The sequence below is a fragment of the Anguilla anguilla genome, chromosome 14 (genome assembly GCF_013347855.1).
Source record: "Anguilla anguilla isolate fAngAng1 chromosome 14, fAngAng1.pri, whole genome shotgun sequence".
Lineage (NCBI taxonomy): Eukaryota > Metazoa > Chordata > Actinopteri > Anguilliformes > Anguillidae > Anguilla > Anguilla anguilla.
The window spans coordinates 40,901,517-40,920,272 of NC_049214.1; the positions used below are offsets into that span (position 1 = coordinate 40,901,517).

The window sequence follows — 18,756 nt, forward strand, 5'->3', positions numbered from 1 at the left end:
TGAATAACAAAAATCTCAACATTTTAGGGTGGCCTTTTATTGACCCCATCATAAGGAACTCCTGTGTAGTGATCGTGGCTTTTAATCAGCATCTTGATATGCCACACCTGTGCAGGAGATGGATTATCTTGACAAAGGAGCAATGCTAGCTAACAGTGATATAAACAAATTTGTGGGCAAAATTTGAGAGAAATAAATCTTTGTGCACATAGAACAAATCTTTGGGGTATTATTTAAATGCATTAAAAATGGCTCATAAGTTAGCTCATAAGACTTGTTGTAACTATGCCTTACAATAATCAGCACTCCCTTGATTTCTTGAGTGGCAGTAGGGGTAATCAGTCACTTCACTGGGGTCATCAGGTGGGCACCCTCCTTCTCTGGTGTTTCGTTGATAAGCCCACGACACCCCAGAGGGCTCAACGGCAACATCTGGCATCCCAGGTGCGCCCCCCTCCACTTTTACCCCTTCCTATAGGTTGATAGTCACCTTGCAGCCAAGATCGGGTCCTTTCTCTTCAACCAAAGCTAGTTGCTGCTACACTCGCCAGCCTCCGACATTGACCTTATGGCTTGCCATAGGACCCTCAAACTCCCATCTCTTTCAGGAGCTCAGTGGTTGATTTGGCCACAAAACCTCTGCAGCCCACCTCCAACTACCTTAGCAACTACCAGCTTTCGCCACTGGGCTGATGTTGCTTTGTGCCAAGTGGGACAACTTGTCACAAGACCAAAACCACCTCTCCCATGCTGCACCTGACCTTCAATGTCTCCGTGCCTGAGAGCAGATTTTGCTTGCTCTACAGCCTCAGACGGGGTCCACTTCCTCCCAGTTGTCAGCCTGGGAGCAGTTGCTCGTATCCCAACATCTTGAGACTCAGCCAGGGTCATGTCCAGCCTCACCTTGGTGCACTTGTATTTTTCACTGAGGCTAGAGACAGGCAGTTCCAGTGCACCATTCCCATACAAGCCGATAGTGCTGAGGAAACGTGGAAGTCCAAGTCATTTCTTTATGTAGGAGCTGATTGTTCTCTCCAGCTTCTCGACTTTGGTGATGGGAATCTTGTAGACTGTCAAAGGCCACATCAGATGTGGAAGCAGTCCAAACTGCAGGCACCACAGTTTCAGTTTGCCAGGGAGTAAGGCCTTGTCTATGCTGACCAGTCCTTTGATAGTTTCTTCCCTGATTTGGATGCTCCGGTCTGTGTCTGGGTCTGTGAGGCTTGCATTGTACCACCACCCTAAGCTCTTGACAGGCAATTCCGACACCGTTGGAATGGGTGTGTCGTCGATGTGGAATCTCTGGTCTGTAAGTTTCCCTTTAGCAATGGATATGCTCCTGGATTTACTGGGTTTAAACCTCATGCATGCCCTCTTCATGTTTGACTGAAGCTTTTCCAGCAGTCGCTTTGTACATGCGACAGTTGAGGTCAGGGTGGTCATGTCGTTCATGTGAGCACGAATGGGAGGTAGTCCCTCTCCAGACTTCCGGCGTTCTCCTCCTACGACCTATCTGGATGCTCAGATGATTAGTTCCATTGGTTGCCATGGTGAAGGCTAGAGGGGAGATGGTGCGGCCTGCCATTATTCCTACTTCCAAAGATTTCCATGCTGTAGTGTACTCTGTTGTTGTGAGACAGAACTGCAGATCTTGGAAGTAGTTTCTGACCAGGTTTGTCATGGTCATTGGCACATGGAAGAAATCAAAGGTGGTCCAGAGAAGGATCCTCCTCCACCACCACAAGCTATAAACACCCCAGAATCCTCCTACAACACCATAACCTACCACACCCCAGAATCCTCCTCCACCACCACAACCCGTAATATCCCAGAATCTTCCTCCACCTCCATTTCCTAGGGATTCCTCTCCTGGAGACAATTTAAAATGATTTGCTGCAACCATACACTACACTACCAGATTTCAGGTTGCTGAGCTGAAGATAGATAGAGAATAAACATTTCCTTTAAAGGGTTAAAACAGACAATATTTTACACTCCTTTAGTGTAAGGATTGCTTTTCCCTGTGCCTTTTCCACATTTTTGATGCACACATTCCAGGGCTGGCTGTTGGTGGTTTATTTTTTGGGACTCTCCTCTACATGGTAGGCTTGGTGCAAATTACAGTATGTTTGGTTGTCCAGGGAGGCTTCTTCATATCACCAGCTGGTTGGGATCGACAGGCGATAACCGATATATTAAAAATGGCAGATATTGCTCTGATACTTCAGCCTGTCAATATATCAGTGAAATCCTATCTTGGACCATGCCTCTGTGCCGAAAATGTCAAAATCTTTGATATTCTTAGGCACTTGTACTTGTAAACTGCCCTCCTCAGTTCAGACCACAGGTTTTCAATAGAGTTAGCCATTGGAAAACATTGATTTTGTGTTCCCGCAACACCTTCTGTGTTGATTTTGATGTATTTTTGTGGTCACTGTCTTATTGAAAGGTCCATGAACAGCTAAGTCTCAACCTCCTGGCAGAGGCAACCAGGTTTTGGGGTGAGAAAGGAATGAGAGGGAGCAGCATGAGAGAGGAGAAGGAGAGGGAGCAGCAGGAGAGAGGATCAAAGGAAAGAGAGCAATAGGAGAAAGGAGAAGAAGGGAACAGCAAGAGAGAGAGACGAGAGGAAGGAGAGGGAGCAGCAGGAGAGAGGAGAGGAAGGAGAGGGAACAGTGGGAGAGAGGAGAAGGAGAGGGAACAGCGGGAGAGACTAGAGGAAGGAGAGGGAACAGCAGAAGAGAGGAGAGGAAGAAGAAGGAACAGCAGGAGAGAGAGGAGAGGAAGGAGATGAAAAAGCAGGAGAAAGAGGAGAAGAGAGGAAGGAGAGGGAACAGCAGGAGAGAGGGGAGAGGAAGAAGAGGGAACAGCAGGAGAGAGGAGAGGAAGGAGAGAGAGCAGCAGGAGAAAGAGGGGAAGAGAGGTAGGAGAGGGAACAGCAGGAGAAAGAGGAGAAGAGAGGAAGGAGAGGGAACAGTGGGAGAGAGAGGAGAAGAACGAGAGGGAGCAGCAGGAGATGAGAGGAAGCAGAGGGAGCAGCGGGAGAGAAACAAGAGGAAGGAGAGGGCGCAAACAATTAATCCTTAGTTTGGCTAACAAAGGAGGTCAAATATGTACAAAAACCTGATTGAATGTTAGACAAGACACCATAATAATCCAGAAACCAAGTTAACTGTTTGTTAACTTCTTTTTCAAGAGACATTGTATAATAGAAATGAGGTGATTATTAGGATTCAGAGCAATTTCCCCCTTACAAAGGGGCAGCACAAAGGCAGTTTTCTAATTACTGGGTATTTTGGACATTTGGAAAGAGGGTTAGGGTTGAATAAGTAAGAGAGTGGCAATGAGATCAGGTCAGCAGAGAGCTCGAGGAAGAAGGGGTCAATAAAATTGAACCTAGCAGATTTTGTAGGGTGAATGGCCTCATTCACGAAACATGCGTAACAGATTGAATCGTAAACTGGTTAACTTCATGAACCCGAATGACACCTATTGGCATCATGAACACTCTTTAATCTCAGATGAATGACTCCATTATTTCTGAATGTAGCAACATTCTTATTTCATTTCCTTTTTTTGTTATGCAGTGGAGACTCGCATCTCTGGAATACGTCAAACTGACAACAATAAAAGCAGATTTGCGTTTTAAAACCACAACTATATTTTGCTATATTTAAATTTAAGCTGTTTCGTCACCAACAGTACTAGCTGCTGAAAACACGAATCACAGAGCTTGCAGCGCTGCAGTTCTAATACTTCAGAAATGTTTCAGAAATAAATGTTATTAGTAGAACTACCACTTCAAGCCATACTTCATTCTAATGACGAAGATGATGGTTCGGGAGGTGAAGGTGAAAGTGCACTTCCTGGGATAATTATTTCCGTGAAAGTGGAACTGAAACCAACAACTTCATGCTGTTCTAATATGTTACATGTTGTTTACGGTTTGTGTAATGAAAGACAAATGTCACTATGTTATGACTACATTCAACGACTATGTTGACGATTATAACTAGGAATATAACCATTGTTTTACAGGCATTACAAAGCCTACAGTTATACTGAAACTATGTTTGAAACATTGGGAAACATTCTGTAGGCTTTGTCACCTGCTTCAGTAGCTTGTAGACTCATCATTCAGTTCATGGCAAAAATATATATAATTAGTTGTATGCATAGTTATTTATAAAGGTATTTATTTTTGTTTTATCTCATAGTTATATATAATGTAGATTTATTTTTATTTTTTAATTTATTATTGTTAATCATAGTTATTTATTGTTTAAATTGTTTCCAGTGTCATCAAAACAAAATAAAACAGTTTTATTGAACCATTTCAGTTCTCTAAGAATATTTCCACCAGGTACTCTGCTGATATTATAAAGCAATGGTATATCCTGTTGACATGGCTCTATGATGTGATTACTCCAAATAACATATTGGCAATGTAAGATGATATACCTGAGTTGATACTTTTGGTTTTGGTGATATACTCAAGTGAACACATTTTTTAGCAAGCAAAAATTATTTTTTTCCTCCCAAAATAGGGCCTACCAACTAATCCATATCATATCCAGGCCTAAACTTAGATAGGACATGTATTTGCAGATAGGACAAGTCTTGTGAAAAAATGATGAGTTGCAAGAGGGCCAAATTTGGCCACTATTATTCAAATTAGGATCTTTTTTCCCATCTCTTTGATGTGATTTGCTCAGAAGTCAGCACCAAGTTTCTCAATTTGATGCACACACATACCTGCAGAGAGACAGTGAGTGAGAACTTCCCTTAACACTAGATAGGCCAGAGCGACACCATCGTGCTTCGGGGACTTTATAATTAATATTCGGGCTTAAAATAACTGCGTTTTTAAAATTCAAAAAAATCGAGAAATACAGGCAGTTTGTGCCATTTTCTTCACAACCCCTTGACAATAGACAACAGATGCTTTTACCCAGTTGTGAACGTGTCGCTGTCTACTCCAGCATGCTGTTCAGCAACTGAATGACCAGTGCTTTGAAAAGAGTTTCCCAATCAAGCACTGTCGAAACTAACTTCGCAAATACAATCACCCAAAATTAATTCACGGCATTCATCTGATGAAGTTGTAAAGCCTTTAGGGTGGGGATGAATAATTGTGGATGCTGCAGTTCTAGAAATGATAGGCAAGAACTCTTGCGAGATAATGGCACCCATATATTTTTAGTTTTTCACTGAAACTGAGACTTTGAATAAACTGAATAGAGCAGTTACATGACAATTGCGTGAAATGTAACCAAGTGCGTGTGATCCCAGCAAACCACCAAAGCTGCGTGTTGTCTGTGGAATTAATAAGAGGAGAACGACAAAAAAGCGCACTCCAGGGAGAAGGGAGGGAGAAATGTGCTGAATTACTTATGACTGAAGAAATTACACTTTTTTTCTTTAACTGCTTTTTCCAATTTGTGTTTTTCATGCACATTTTAGCACTTTTCTCAGTGTTCCTGTAATATGCCTCAATACATTTTCCTTTAGCCTATATAGCAAATCACTATAATTATATAAACATCACTATAATTTAAAAATACAACGTTGACTCATCTAAAAAGAGGTCCATAGCAGGTTTGCAAATTGATTGAGTTATGTCTTTTATTTTAAGAAAATATTTTAGCAATATATGATAAGATAATCTTTATCAAATTAGGTTGGTGCAGAAATCGATGCTGTAAATCTGGATATGTCTGATGCCGCTGCCAGCTCATGTGCAGGAGCTTGTCTTCACAAAATACAGTTTGAGAAAGTTTGAGTATAGCTGAAGATGTATTCCACCCAGGGAAATTTTCAATTTCTTTTTCAAATTTATCCAAGCTTATGCAAATCAGAGATACAGGTAAAGTAGGGCTTCAACGAGGGGAGAACAAGTATTAACAAAAAACAGTAAACACATTTTGTAGTTTAAAAAAAGCAAGCACGAATCCGCAATAGCTGCGACCACACACGCCATGCATCCATGTGTGCATGCATCCACCCACACACCCTCACACAAACACATGACCTCTTCTTTGGCTCATGAGCAACCTTTCCACAAAATCTTGTGCAAATCTGTAAATCCATTCAGGAGTTATGAGCCTTTTTGTGATAGGTCACGCCCATCGCCAAGCCCCCTCACACACCCTCACACAAACACGTGACCTCTTCTTTGGCTCATGAGCAACCTTTCCACAAAATTTTGTGCAAATCTGTAAATCCATTCGGGAGTTATGCACCTTTTTGTGATAGGCCACGCCCCCTCACACACCCTCACACAAACACGTGACCTCTTCTTTGGCTCATGAGCAACCTTCCCACAAAATCTTGTGCAAATCTGTGAATCCATTTGGGAGTTATGTGCCTTTTTGTGATAGGCCCCCTCTTGGTCAATTGGCCTTGAAAGTTACTCACCTCTACCTTCGTCCACGCCAAATTTCAGCCTTCTGGGGCGAAAACTGTGGCCGCTATGGGGTGGGACACCTTTTGTGGACCGACCAACCAACCAACCGACCGACAGACAGAGCTATAGAGCTGCGGTAGCAGCTAAAAAATCATTAGGAATTAATTGCATGCAGTTGTTCGTAATGAAGATGAGGAACTATGTTTTTAATTATGAAATGATGTTTTCAGTTTATAATGGACTTAACGTGTCTCTGAGGTAGAGGTTGTGGTGGGGTTCATGCAGTTCATACTATGCAGTTCAGAGCAAGGATGAGTAATTTTCTTTTTTATTTATAAAAGCATTATGTCTATGTTTGACTCTTTGCTATAAAAGCATGTTATGGCTATGTAATATATATGTTTTGTTAAATACAGCTTTAAAATGTTGTTAAACTGGATTATTATTGATGTCATTGTAAAACCATGATTTTAATACTTTAATATCTGAACAATAGCAGTGCCAGTGATTATAATGGTAAACATAAGGGACTTCTGCAATTTTGTCACTTTTGGGTCAAAGACATATTTTTCCTTGATTTATTTTCTTTAAGGGTATTTATACACTTTGGTTTCACCTTGTAGAAATTAGAGGAGTTTATACATAGACACCCCCATTTCAGGGCACCATAATGTTTATGACAAATAAATATAAAGTGTCAACAATAATCAGCAGTAGGTTAATAAATGTATAATAAGGTATTGAAGCCAACAATAAGATTAATGGTAAAACACAGTGAGCTGATAATCTTCACAATGTGTGATTTGCCCACTTGTTTTTCTTTATTAAAGATCATCCTGAACTTCACCTCCTTGGACCTGTACCGCAGTCACCTGTGCTGGTACGACTATGTGGAGATCAGGGAGGGCTACTGGAGGCAAGCACCACTCAAAGGTCTCTGTCCGTTGGTGCTGAACTGAGAGCTTCTGTCTGTGGGCCTGCCTGAGGTCTCTATAAGTCTCTACCACAGTGATTATTTACCAAGCTGTGAAAGTCAGTAGCAGGGAGGGTCTTAAATCAGAGAGATGTTCTCTGCAGTCTTTACAAGACATTGTTTTGATCAGAGCAATGCACTTTGGTAACCAGAGAGAATTTAATTCAAAAATATATTTAAAAATAAATATAATATTCTCCATCAGAGGCAGTTTAGATATTAAATATATGGTCACAATAGAGTTTTATTCAGTGTGATGCTTTTTACTGAAAGGCCCTTATGAGAGGGTTTCACATGCTCATCTTAGAGGGCCTGAAGTCAGTGAGATGCTCTGTTGAGTCTTTATGAGACAGCTTTTGTCAGAGGTGCTCTCTATCTGCACATTTCCTGAGAAAATGACACACTGTTGATTAACAGATGCATCTGAAAATCTGAAAATCGTGAGTTGTTCAACATAACACAACGTAACTTATGGGAGCAAGCTTAACCAGACAACCAATCAAAAATTGGCTTTGCCTAACAGACTGCCCTTAACTAAAATATTGCTATTGTAATATTATCACTAGAAAGCCGACGCACTTGGGTGTCTTTTATTTATTTAATTAAAATCCTTTTTCACATTCATCTTGACTGAGAGGGCGGGACAGTCTGGGTGAGGGATCGTTGCCCCCTCACGCCCCACCATGGGGCTGGCCGTGGTGCACAGGCATGTCAGGTTTAAGACCTGGGACAAGGTGCCTGCTTGGAGAGTAAGTGCAGCTAGAGGACACTACAGAGCATCTGGATACAGTTTGTGGAACAGCGATCTCAGCAGTAGCAGAGTGCCCTCATCAGAGCCCATTCTCTGGTGTACACAGTGATGAACACCATATACACTTTTATCAACTTTCAGCAGTTTCCTGGTTAGATAACTAGCAAAAGGGGGGATGGGGGGCAGCACGAAGTAGCTAACAAACGAAAATGATACTAATCAAACTAGGTAGCCTATTAGCAGCTGACTAGATAGCATGTTAGCCTGTTAGCAGCTGACTATATAGCCTGTTAGCAGCTGGACAATGCAGAGTGAACCAGGCTCTCTGAGGCATGGGATACATAAGCAACCCATTGCCTAGACTAAACCATTATGCAACAGCTTTCTGAAGCACAAGCTGTATGTATTAAGGCCAGGAATACTGGGTTCAGCCTCAGCTTCAACAAACGTGTGGATATTATTTATTTAATCAGATTCAGAACTTATTCAGAATAACTTTTGCAAGAGAGTCTTTTAAAGACAAGATTTTACTGGACAATGTGATCACAGAATAAATGTTATAATTCATCACAAACATTTTTGAGAGTTAATAATGTGCGTTCAGTGTGCATTCTACCATGGAGCACAATGACTTGTACTTCCCCGTCCCATCTCAGTTCTAACAGCTGGTTCAGAAAACTTACTAAAATCCAATTAAAGATTATCTTTTGAACAGCTTCATTAGGAGAAAGCTTGTATGGGAAAGAACCGTCCAGTGATGGGAAAAATTAACAGGCGGGTCTTAATCAAAGACAAAAAGATGAAAACAGTGCTGAAAGGTTCACTACCTCACTGGGTAAGAGCTGATTGGGCAGACCGTGCAGTGCAGTGATAGCTTATTAGTGCTGCTATTTTTGTTTCTAGGTCGTTTCTGTGGCAACCAGGTGCCAGAACCAATCATCTCCACCGACAGCCGGCTCTGGATTGAGTTCCGCAGCAGCAGCAACTGGGTGGGCAAAGGTTTCTCAGCTGTGTATGAAGGTACGCCCACTGGTATTCAAAGCTGAAACGCATGCTGATGGCCGAACAGGTCTGGGGCCCGTATCATGAAAGAAGCTCAACTTAGTTAAGCCAAGTCCAAGTTAACCAGCTCCTACATATCCTAACCATGGAAATAATGGGTATCACAATTCTTGCTATAAAATCAATCTGTCAACCTAGGATTTCCCACTCAAGTTATCTATGCGCTCACACAAAAGGGGTGATGTTTGTAACATTGAGCCAACTGCACAGAACCATGAGAGAGAAAAAGCCATGTCTTGCCTTACATAAGCAATTTTCTTTTCTTTTTATAGGATGAGTTTGGAAGGTTCGGCATTAGCTCATGAGCACTGCTGAGAGATGGGAAGGGGGAGAACAGTTGAGAATTTACCTTTGTCAGTTCCTTTAGCCTACATGTTTTTTGTGTTTCTTAGTGAGCTTTTCTCACAAGAGATCCTCACTAAAGGCACCACAACGCCCGGCGATAGTGTTTTTATAAGACCCGCTTCTGTGTAAATACTCACTGCATCTACATCAACGGGTACGGAAACACAATCTGGTCATGTTTCAAATTAAAATGCGAATCGGCAACTGCATTTCATTTTCTCTGTACTTGTTTCTATTGGATTGAATAGCGTTCTACCTGCGAAAAAAAAAACAGCGATCAGGCTGTGAACATGAACACATGGCTTACCATGTCCCTGCCCCAGCCAGTTTCGGGAGTAAGAAAAGAAGTGATATATGAACAAACTTTGTATATGACTTGAAGGAAAACAAAATGCAATATAAGCCATGTGTACTTACTACTGTACTTACTACTAATGCATGCCGTGTTGCAAAAACAGTCGTACTGAGACAAAAAGCACTGGCCTTGCCTGTCTCATATTCCTTTTGCTCTCACAGCTGTGCAGCCAGTAACAAGCTGGCTGTGACTGGTTCGCTGCACTGCAGCCAAGTTAGCGAGCTAGCTAAGTTTATTTATTTCAGTCACATTTTCTGTTTTAAAGCGCTAACAGTTGCGGCTTTTGATATTAAAACATAACAGTTAGCTTGTTTGTGGTATATTGTTTGAGTGGTGCCAATCTGAAGCTGATGGGTGTTTGGTGTTTGTTTAATTCTTATGAGCAAGTCTGATGTTCAAAAATCACATGTGAACGCCCAACATGTGAAAAGTACACATAAACTATACACATAAAAATAACCCCGCTTATAAAATGAGAGAGGGAAAAGGGAACTTATGCTATTTCAAGACACATCTTTTGTTTTGACATTAAAATTGTAGTTCACATTTCAAAAAATGAATACGCAAATTTCACGACTTCATGTGAACTATTTTCATTCACATATGAAAAAAGCCAAGTGTGTATTCATTTTTCTTTTACATTTGTGGAATTATGAATGATTTTATATGCTTCTTATATTGTTCTATATTATTTATCTATTAGTTGTATTATACTATAACATGATGTATGTAGCTAGCTAAATTTATTAGTAGTACATTTTTCACTACTAAATATTTTCAATATTAAGCGCCATTCTGATGTTTCGATTCTCCAGTTGAGCATGTAGCCTACTCACCCAAATAAAAAGGATTTCGGGGGGGGACGGGGGACGCAGGGGATACAAACATGAATAAAAACATGAAAGAAGCTTTTCCACCATAAATTGATGCATAAAAATTCACCAGATTGCAGGAAATGAAGTGTTTGACGCACAAAATTTCCTTGGGGAGGACCCCCAGACCCCCACTTAATGTGTCCCCCCCAATGTTCAAATGAAACCTACGCCACTGGTATATGACTAAAAAAGGAATAGAACTAAAATCCAATTTAGTCAGAAGACGTAGGGCTCTATTTTCATAAACCAAACGCGATGGAGAATGCAAGAGTAAGCGTTGGCGGTATTGCTCTGAGGGCGTGTCGGCGAGAAATTTGGTAATTTCACGACACCAATCTTGGCGCACCTGATGGCGGTATCGCTAAAAGACGGGGTTTGAATGTCCAAGATGTGTCTCTATGGTAGCCAATCGAAATTGTTGTTCTCATGCTTTTAAAAAAATCCAGTTGGAACGCAACCGCTCCATGCAATTTCATAATGAGCAACCCAAACGCACTGGACCGTCAACGACAACAGCACTTTTTTTTCCAGAAATACTTACGACAAAAGTACAAAAATATATTAGAAAAAATATATAATATTCTCCATCAGAGGCAGTTTAGATATTAAATATATGGTCACAATAGAGTTTTATTCAGTGTGATGCTTTTTACTGAAAGGCCCTTATGAGAGGGTTTCACATGCTCATCTTAGAGGGCCTGAAGTCAGTGAGATGCTCTGTTGAGTCTTTATGAGACAGCTTTTGTCAGAGGTGCTCTCTATCTGCACATTTCCTGAGAAAATGACACTTTCATATTGTCAGCTATCAAATTCATTTCAAATTGCTAGGACTGTAGCAATTTATGGATCACAATCCACACCATCTTGTCTCCCAGACGTTCGGAAGGCGTGGGAGGAGGTGGCGAATGCATTAAATGCCGAAAAAGGTTGAATATAATGTGTAATATAATTTATATATTTTAGGCTATTGGCCTACATGATCGCAGGTTTCTTGTAATCTGTCCTGTTTTATTCTAGTAAATTCTAAATGAATTAATTCATAATAATTATAGGCTATTTGGTCATTAAATGGAAGTGTAATGTTGGCATCACCTATAGACACTACATAGAACTACATGACTAATAAGTTGCGTTCAGTCTATTTCATTGCCGCTAAGAGGTGGTTCCAGCTGATCATAATGCAATGGGTCTTCGTTGGTTCAGATTGTCACTGCGCTGAAAGTATTTTAGAACACACCCCAGACAGTGCCACCCCTCCCACTGCAGCGCAAGCGAAAGGATGTTATGTAGGGAATTTGTTGATCCTAGCGGTATTGCTGAGAAACGCCATAGCGCCAGTTCAAGATGTTGATGCTGTCAACAAGCTTGCCCCTTGCACCGCTTTGAAAATAGAACCCTTAACCTGAATCAAATTTGGGTGTCAAAATAAACAGTGCTGCACTGAAAAATTTATATATATATATATTTTGGATTATTGAATACCCCAGGGTTACTTGTGCACTTCTACTGTGATGTTGCACAGAACATGGTTTTCTGACACTAACGGGCTAACTGTGACCAGGGCAGCCTCTACTGTGATGTTGCATAGAACATGGTTTTCTGACACTAACGGGCTAACTGTGACCAGGGCAGCCTCTACTGTAACGTTGCATAGAACATGGTTTTCTGACGCTAACGGGCTAACTGTGACTAGGGCTTAAGGAAAGTTGCAAGGCCCAGTAAAGCACTTCACACTCACAGGGTCGGCCAAACCATGACTCTGATGCAGACTTAAAACCCTACTGGGAAAGAAGGGGCGGATTGGCAGTGGAAAGTGATTGTGTGCTGTGGGGTCTCAGAGCTGTGGTGCCTGCTGCTGTATGGGGTACCTTACACAATGAGCTACATGGAAATCACTGGGGAATGGCTAAAATGAAAGCACTTGCAAGAAGCCATTGCTGGAGGCCTAGATTAGATTCAGACATAGAAGAGACGGTTAAAATGTGTCATATCTGCCCAACAAACAGACACCTGCCAAACAGTGATCCGGTCTGTCAGATCTGCCCAACAAACAGACACCTGCCAAACAGTGATCCAGTGCACCCATGGAAATGGCAGCACATAATATAGGTTTTTCCAGGGAGGTGCATACCCAGAGGAAAATCTTTTGCTCCAGATAGTCTTTTCTTTAACTCTTAAGAAAGTAAAAAGATCTCAATTGTACACCTTTTTGAGATCACTTCAATCTGAATTGTTGCTCCTAAAACCCCCTTAGGAGAAAAGATGAGATAATGAGAGAATTAATTAGATTCTTCAGTAAGACGAATGGATATTGAATTGAGATACGGTTGTTTCTCATGAGGTCACTATGAGGAAACTGAGACATATTTGAGAAGAATCATGAGATCCTAGGAGTCATAGCTGAGTTTTCTTTGAGCTCTTTCTCTGATCTCATGGTCCCATGTTCAGGAGACCTAAATTAGACTTATTTAAGATCATTTAGAGATCTCTTATTTTGATCAGAGTAAGACATAAATGAGATTATATGTGGTTGTTTCTCCTGAATTGAATTTGAGAAGTAGGAGAAAAAGCCTTTGGTCTCACCTTAGCATTAAAAATAGCTCATTTGTGTCTAGGAGAAATGAAAGAAACAACTATGAAATCTCTTCTTGGATTTTGCTTTCCTATGGGTAGTGCATAGTGTTGATAGTTTTCTGTTTACATACAGTAATATGCCTCGCAGGACACAGGTAACACCAGCATAGTTGTGTTGTGTCTGTTTGTTTCAGACAGAGCAATGTGTACAAGTCAGGGATTGCAGAGAGAGAGGTGGTTACCTGGATGGTTAAAATGGTACTTAGTTCTGTTACTTACCTTATTCAGCTAGAAGAGAATCTGTGTAAGAAAGATGTTGACCAAATGATTTTGTTACTTGTCCAAGCTCGATCACAGATGGACAACGAGGCCTGAGAGTGGCATATCTCTGACTGTAAACACCCAGTAAAAAGAAAACGAGTTAAGGTACCATGGAAACACATAAAAATATGTATGGTTTGTGTTGCATAAGGGTTACTGAAAAGTTATTACTGGGTCATTTTGAATGTATCAGAAAACCAGAGTGTATGAATGTATCAGAATTTTGATTTTCCAGGGAGGAGTGTGGTATATTCATTTTATCAAGTAAAATGGCATTATGGTCCATACATAAATATCATATTGAATGAACCATGTTGTGTCCCCTCCTGGCCTCACGGTGTCTCGTGCCTGTGACACCTGCATGCGCACAGTCAGTCGCAGCCTGAATGGAGGCATACACGTGATATCAGCAAGAATTTACTTTCTTTTGAAACTCCTCCTCACTCTCGGAATTTGAGTTAATATTTGAACCCAGGTACAAGATAGAAAGACTTATTCAATGTTGTTGTAATTTTGTAGGCAACCTTTTGACTCCAAATAGCCTAATCATATTTTAAAACCCTAACAGGATTCACTCGCTAGCAAACGTGCTAATGAATGACACTACTGCTAGGATGCTAATTAGACAAACTATTGATAAAATATGAACACATTTTTAGAACATTTCAGCATTTTAGCTAGGTTATACACATTCAAATTTAAAAAATGGGAGAGTCCCCTGGATACGGGCATCTAAATGCGGTTCTGTGGGTGTGGTTGTGCCAGCCTGCAATACTGCTGCCTCCAATCGTGAGCTGAATGCAAAAACAACAAACCAGTTTTACATACGTGGGCATGTCCAATGACCATATATGGCAGTCTGGGCGGATTTTCCTTGCAGTCGTGGACTCCACCTTTTCACCCAAATGCGCTTGCGTTGGTTGTAAAAACTGGTGGCATCCTGGTTTTGGCTTCACACAAGCCATAGGACAGGAATGGGTCACATCATCATCACTTTGTCCATTTCTTTTCTACGGTCTATGGTTTAAACATTAGTTAGCTAGCTAGCAAGCTAGAGTACCGACCATATTTACGACTGGAGAATAGTACATGAAAGTAACAAATGGACAGCTCAGTCACATCGGAGAATATATACCCCCCAGGGTCGAGTGACGGCAGTGCGTGGTAGAAGATTGTCACACTCTGCATAAGAGCATCTGCTAAATGCCTTAAAATGTGAAAACCTCCCACTCTCATTTTCTCCTCTTAGCCATATGTGGAGGGGAGGTAAACCGGGAAATTGGGCAGATCCAGTCCCCCAACTACCCGGACGACTACCGGCCCAACAAGGTCTGCGTGTGGACGATCACTGTGGCACAGGGGTTCCACGTGGGTCTTGCCTTCCAGTCCTTTGAGGTACACGCGTTTTTGCCTTGTCCTTTGTTTCTGTAGTGTCAACAGTGTCAGGGATTTCTGCTTAATTATTGTGTCTACGGCCTAATAAGGTAAAACCAGTTTTTTTTTGTGAAGGACTGGAATATGGAATCTGTGGGCAAAATTCAAAATTTCAACAAAGCGCAACTTTTTGAAATTGAATTTTGAAGTATATTTCTAAGTGAATAAGTGGTACCATGTTCTCAATACCACCATTCCAAAGGTGTGACTCAATTCCCCACTCTCAGTGCTGTGCTTCACATCATTAGTACAAATTTCAGCATAGTTTCAGTGTATACAGAAATATGAACAGATAGTGAGTGAATTACCACCCACTTTACATCCAAGGACAGTTCTGTGAAAACAATCAAATACGCAGAGGACACAACCATTGTAGGCCTCATCTCCAACAATGATGAAACCCAATACCGCATTGAGGTGGCCCAAGCTGTCACTTGGTGTGCAAACAATGACCTCCTGCTTAATGCAGCCAAAACCCAAGAACTCATTATTGACTTCTGATGCATGCCAAATCCCAAAATACCCATACAAATAAATGGAGACCACATCACCACCACCGACTCTTTTAAATTCCTCAGAACATACATTAGCAATATCCTGAAGTGAAAAACTAACACTGAGCACATCATTGCAAAAGCTCAACAACGACTTTACTTCCTTAGACAGCTTTAAAAATACCGGCTTTCAATCAAGCATCAACTTCTCGTTCTGTTCTACTCAGCCATCATCGAGTCCATCATCACATCCTCTATTACAGTATGGTACGGCAGCACGGACAGTCAAACATGGAAAAAAATACAGCGGGATTGTCAACAAGGCATCCAAAATCATAGGCCACCCACTCCCCTCAGTTGAATCTCTACTTATTCACCCGAACTGTAAAGCGAGCAAAGAAGATCATCTCCGCCCCCTCACATCCTGCTCATCACCTCTTTCAGTTCCTTCCCTCAGGGAGGTGCTACAGGTCATTGTCCACTAGGACTAAACGCTTCACTAACAGCTTTTTTCCCTTAGCTATCAGGACTCTGAACTCCTCCCTCTAGCCCCCTCCACACACACTACTGACATGCATTACCATGCACCTATTATATATGGTTGTGTGTACTGTTTTATTTTATTTATTTTTTGGGGGATGATTTGTTGACTGTACCCCTGTATTGTGTCATGCTAATATGTGGATTGTCTGCTGTTGTCCATTTAGGCTATGTATTGTGCTGCAGAGTATAACATAACACACTGTACCAAAAACACATTCCACCGGCCTTGGCCATGTTGCTGGCTGGCTGCCTACCTACCTACCTACCCACCCACCCACCCACCCACCCAGGGGTCTGCGTTTCATTGCTCTCTAGCGACCCCTGCTGGTCAATCAGGCACCCGTGGCCTGCAGCTGCATACAGCATACAGATCAGAGTTAGGGGTCCCCGATGGTCGATCAAGCACCCGTGGACTGTGTCCTAAAGCTACATATGAAAGGTCTTCCTCCAGCTCCACACTAGGGATGTGACAGTATGAAAATTTCACAAGTATGATAATCGTATTACTCAATATCACGATTTTCGGTATATCACAGTATCAGGTTTTAAGCTATAAAAATAAAAAAAATCACGCAAAGTTTACACCTCGATCTGTTTATTTATGGATCTGCAGATTTTTTAAACCATTTTAATTGAAAAATAAAACAAAAAATGCAACTGAATAGTTCACTCTTTGTAATTGTATATTAAAATAATAAAAATCATTTTTCCTGAATCCAAAGTGAGCCCACACGGACTTCGCTTTTTGGGGGGATATAATTCTTCATTACGGTCGCTATCAGAATCAGTGTCAGACATCGCAGGTGTTGTAAGGGACTGCAAACGAAGATGCCGTGTAGCTGTATAACAGCTAGCTAACCAGCGTTGCCAGGTGGTAAATATTAAACTATCGTACCGGACGCTTAAAATTATCATATTTTAAAGAAAATTATCGTACACAGCCAAAAAAGAGAAATCATATGCGTAAATAGCCTATGTAATTTCACGAAAATAGCGTGTTTATTGTAAGAAACAACCTTGTTTGACACGCCTACTCTCATTCTTCAGCCAATGAGTGCAATACCAACAGCCACAAAGGGGAGAAAAACATTTGCTCACCACAAACGCTGCGTGGAAGCAGGCAACTTCCTGGACCCTACTCAAATGAATGAGACTCACACTGAAAAGCCTGGTCTACGGATAATGTCAAATAGCCCACAATTAAATCGCAATCGCTCAAACATGTAATCGTTATAATTGAGAGCTGTAACGTTACAATTCATCAGCATGGAAACAACAGTTGTATAAGTCATCAGTGTAGAATTGACACGTTATGCTGTGTCAATGTATTTAATATGCTGTATCAATGTTTGTTTCGTTCTTGTGAAAGCATGTCTCTTTTCAAAACGTCCAAAAAATCTCTCGTTGCATAACTGGCCCTACCTAGTCTGTGAGTTCAACTTCAACCTCAGTTCATCTGACAACTTTCTCTTTGCCTCTCCCCTGCCTTCGCCTGACTCCTCGGCACTCATTTAGCTAGTTTTTTTAACTCGTTTTTTACATGAACGAAAAAATAACATTGCTGGTAATTTGTAGGTAGCAAGCTAGCTTACATTTTACATCAGAAAGAACGAGCGGGAGAACGGCAGCTGTGCCTGCTCGCTCCCGTGGGGGCACGCATGTCATGCATCAAGCATAATGATTGGTTGGAAAGACGCGACCTGTTTTTTTTAAATGATTTTGCCTCTAAATACAGATCTAGGATCAGATTTCATTATCTCAATTCAGGTCCAGTATATTATTTAATATGGGTTATTTAGATATTTTATTAGGGTAATGGTTGGGAAAAAAAATTCCCCGCATGAAAATATCTTTTGTCACGTGATTTACTATCATGGTATTACGTTACGTTTATGATGGTACTATTTCATATTTGAATTTTATGGTATACCGTCATACCGGTATACCGTCATATCCCTACTCCACACTACGTGAGTTTGGGAAGAGAACTATGGATGTCGACACTCTCCTAAATCAGCAGAACATGACTACCGTTTTAGATAACTGGACACCTTACTAGGGCGGGAATAGGATATGTACAGTTCCACATTGGGTGCCAGATGATAATAATAATAATAATAATAATAATAATAATCATTAATTCATTTAAAAATCAGATTTTGATGGCGCAGGGTCTTTTTGTAGAGTCCTGGGTGTCCACCTTTGTTCTCCACCATCAGAAGGTGTGAAGTGTGATGACACACTGAATAATATTAGTTTTTATGTTTTATCCACCCCCCCACCCCCACCAACACACACATACACAGATCGAGAGGCATGACAGCTGTTCCTATGACTACCTGGAGGTGCGTGACGGTAACTCAGAAACAAGCCCCTTGCTTGGCAGATTCTGTGGTTACGACAAGCCAGACGATATCATGACCAGCTCCAACCAGCTGTGGATGAAGTTTGCGTCTGATGGGTCTGTTAACAAGGCTGGCTTTGCTGTCAACTTCTTAAAAGGTCAGAGGTCATTGGCCATGTACTGGAGGAGAATTTTTGAAAATGATGATGGTCATGATGATGTTTATTGTTGATAGTGATGGTGGTTATGAAGATGATGGTCATAGTGATTTTGATGCAG

The 18,756-nt window shown here is 41.2% G+C and overlaps 1 protein-coding gene across 4 annotated transcripts in view; it reads left to right on the top strand.

Moving 5' to 3' along the window:
• The window catches only part of LOC118213089 (bone morphogenetic protein 1-like), a 64,623-nt gene that overhangs the window by 37,653 nt on the left and 8,214 nt on the right, over positions 1 to 18,756 (top strand). For all 4 annotated transcript variants that reach the window (XM_035391753.1, XM_035391754.1, XM_035391755.1 and 1 more), the window contains 4 exons: positions 7,237 to 7,339; positions 9,034 to 9,150; positions 14,912 to 15,057; positions 18,440 to 18,635. In XM_035391753.1, coding sequence (XP_035247644.1) covers positions 7,237 to 7,339; positions 9,034 to 9,150; positions 14,912 to 15,057; positions 18,440 to 18,635 — 562 coding nt within the window. The remainder of the gene's footprint in view (positions 1 to 7,236; positions 7,340 to 9,033; positions 9,151 to 14,911; positions 15,058 to 18,439; positions 18,636 to 18,756) is intronic.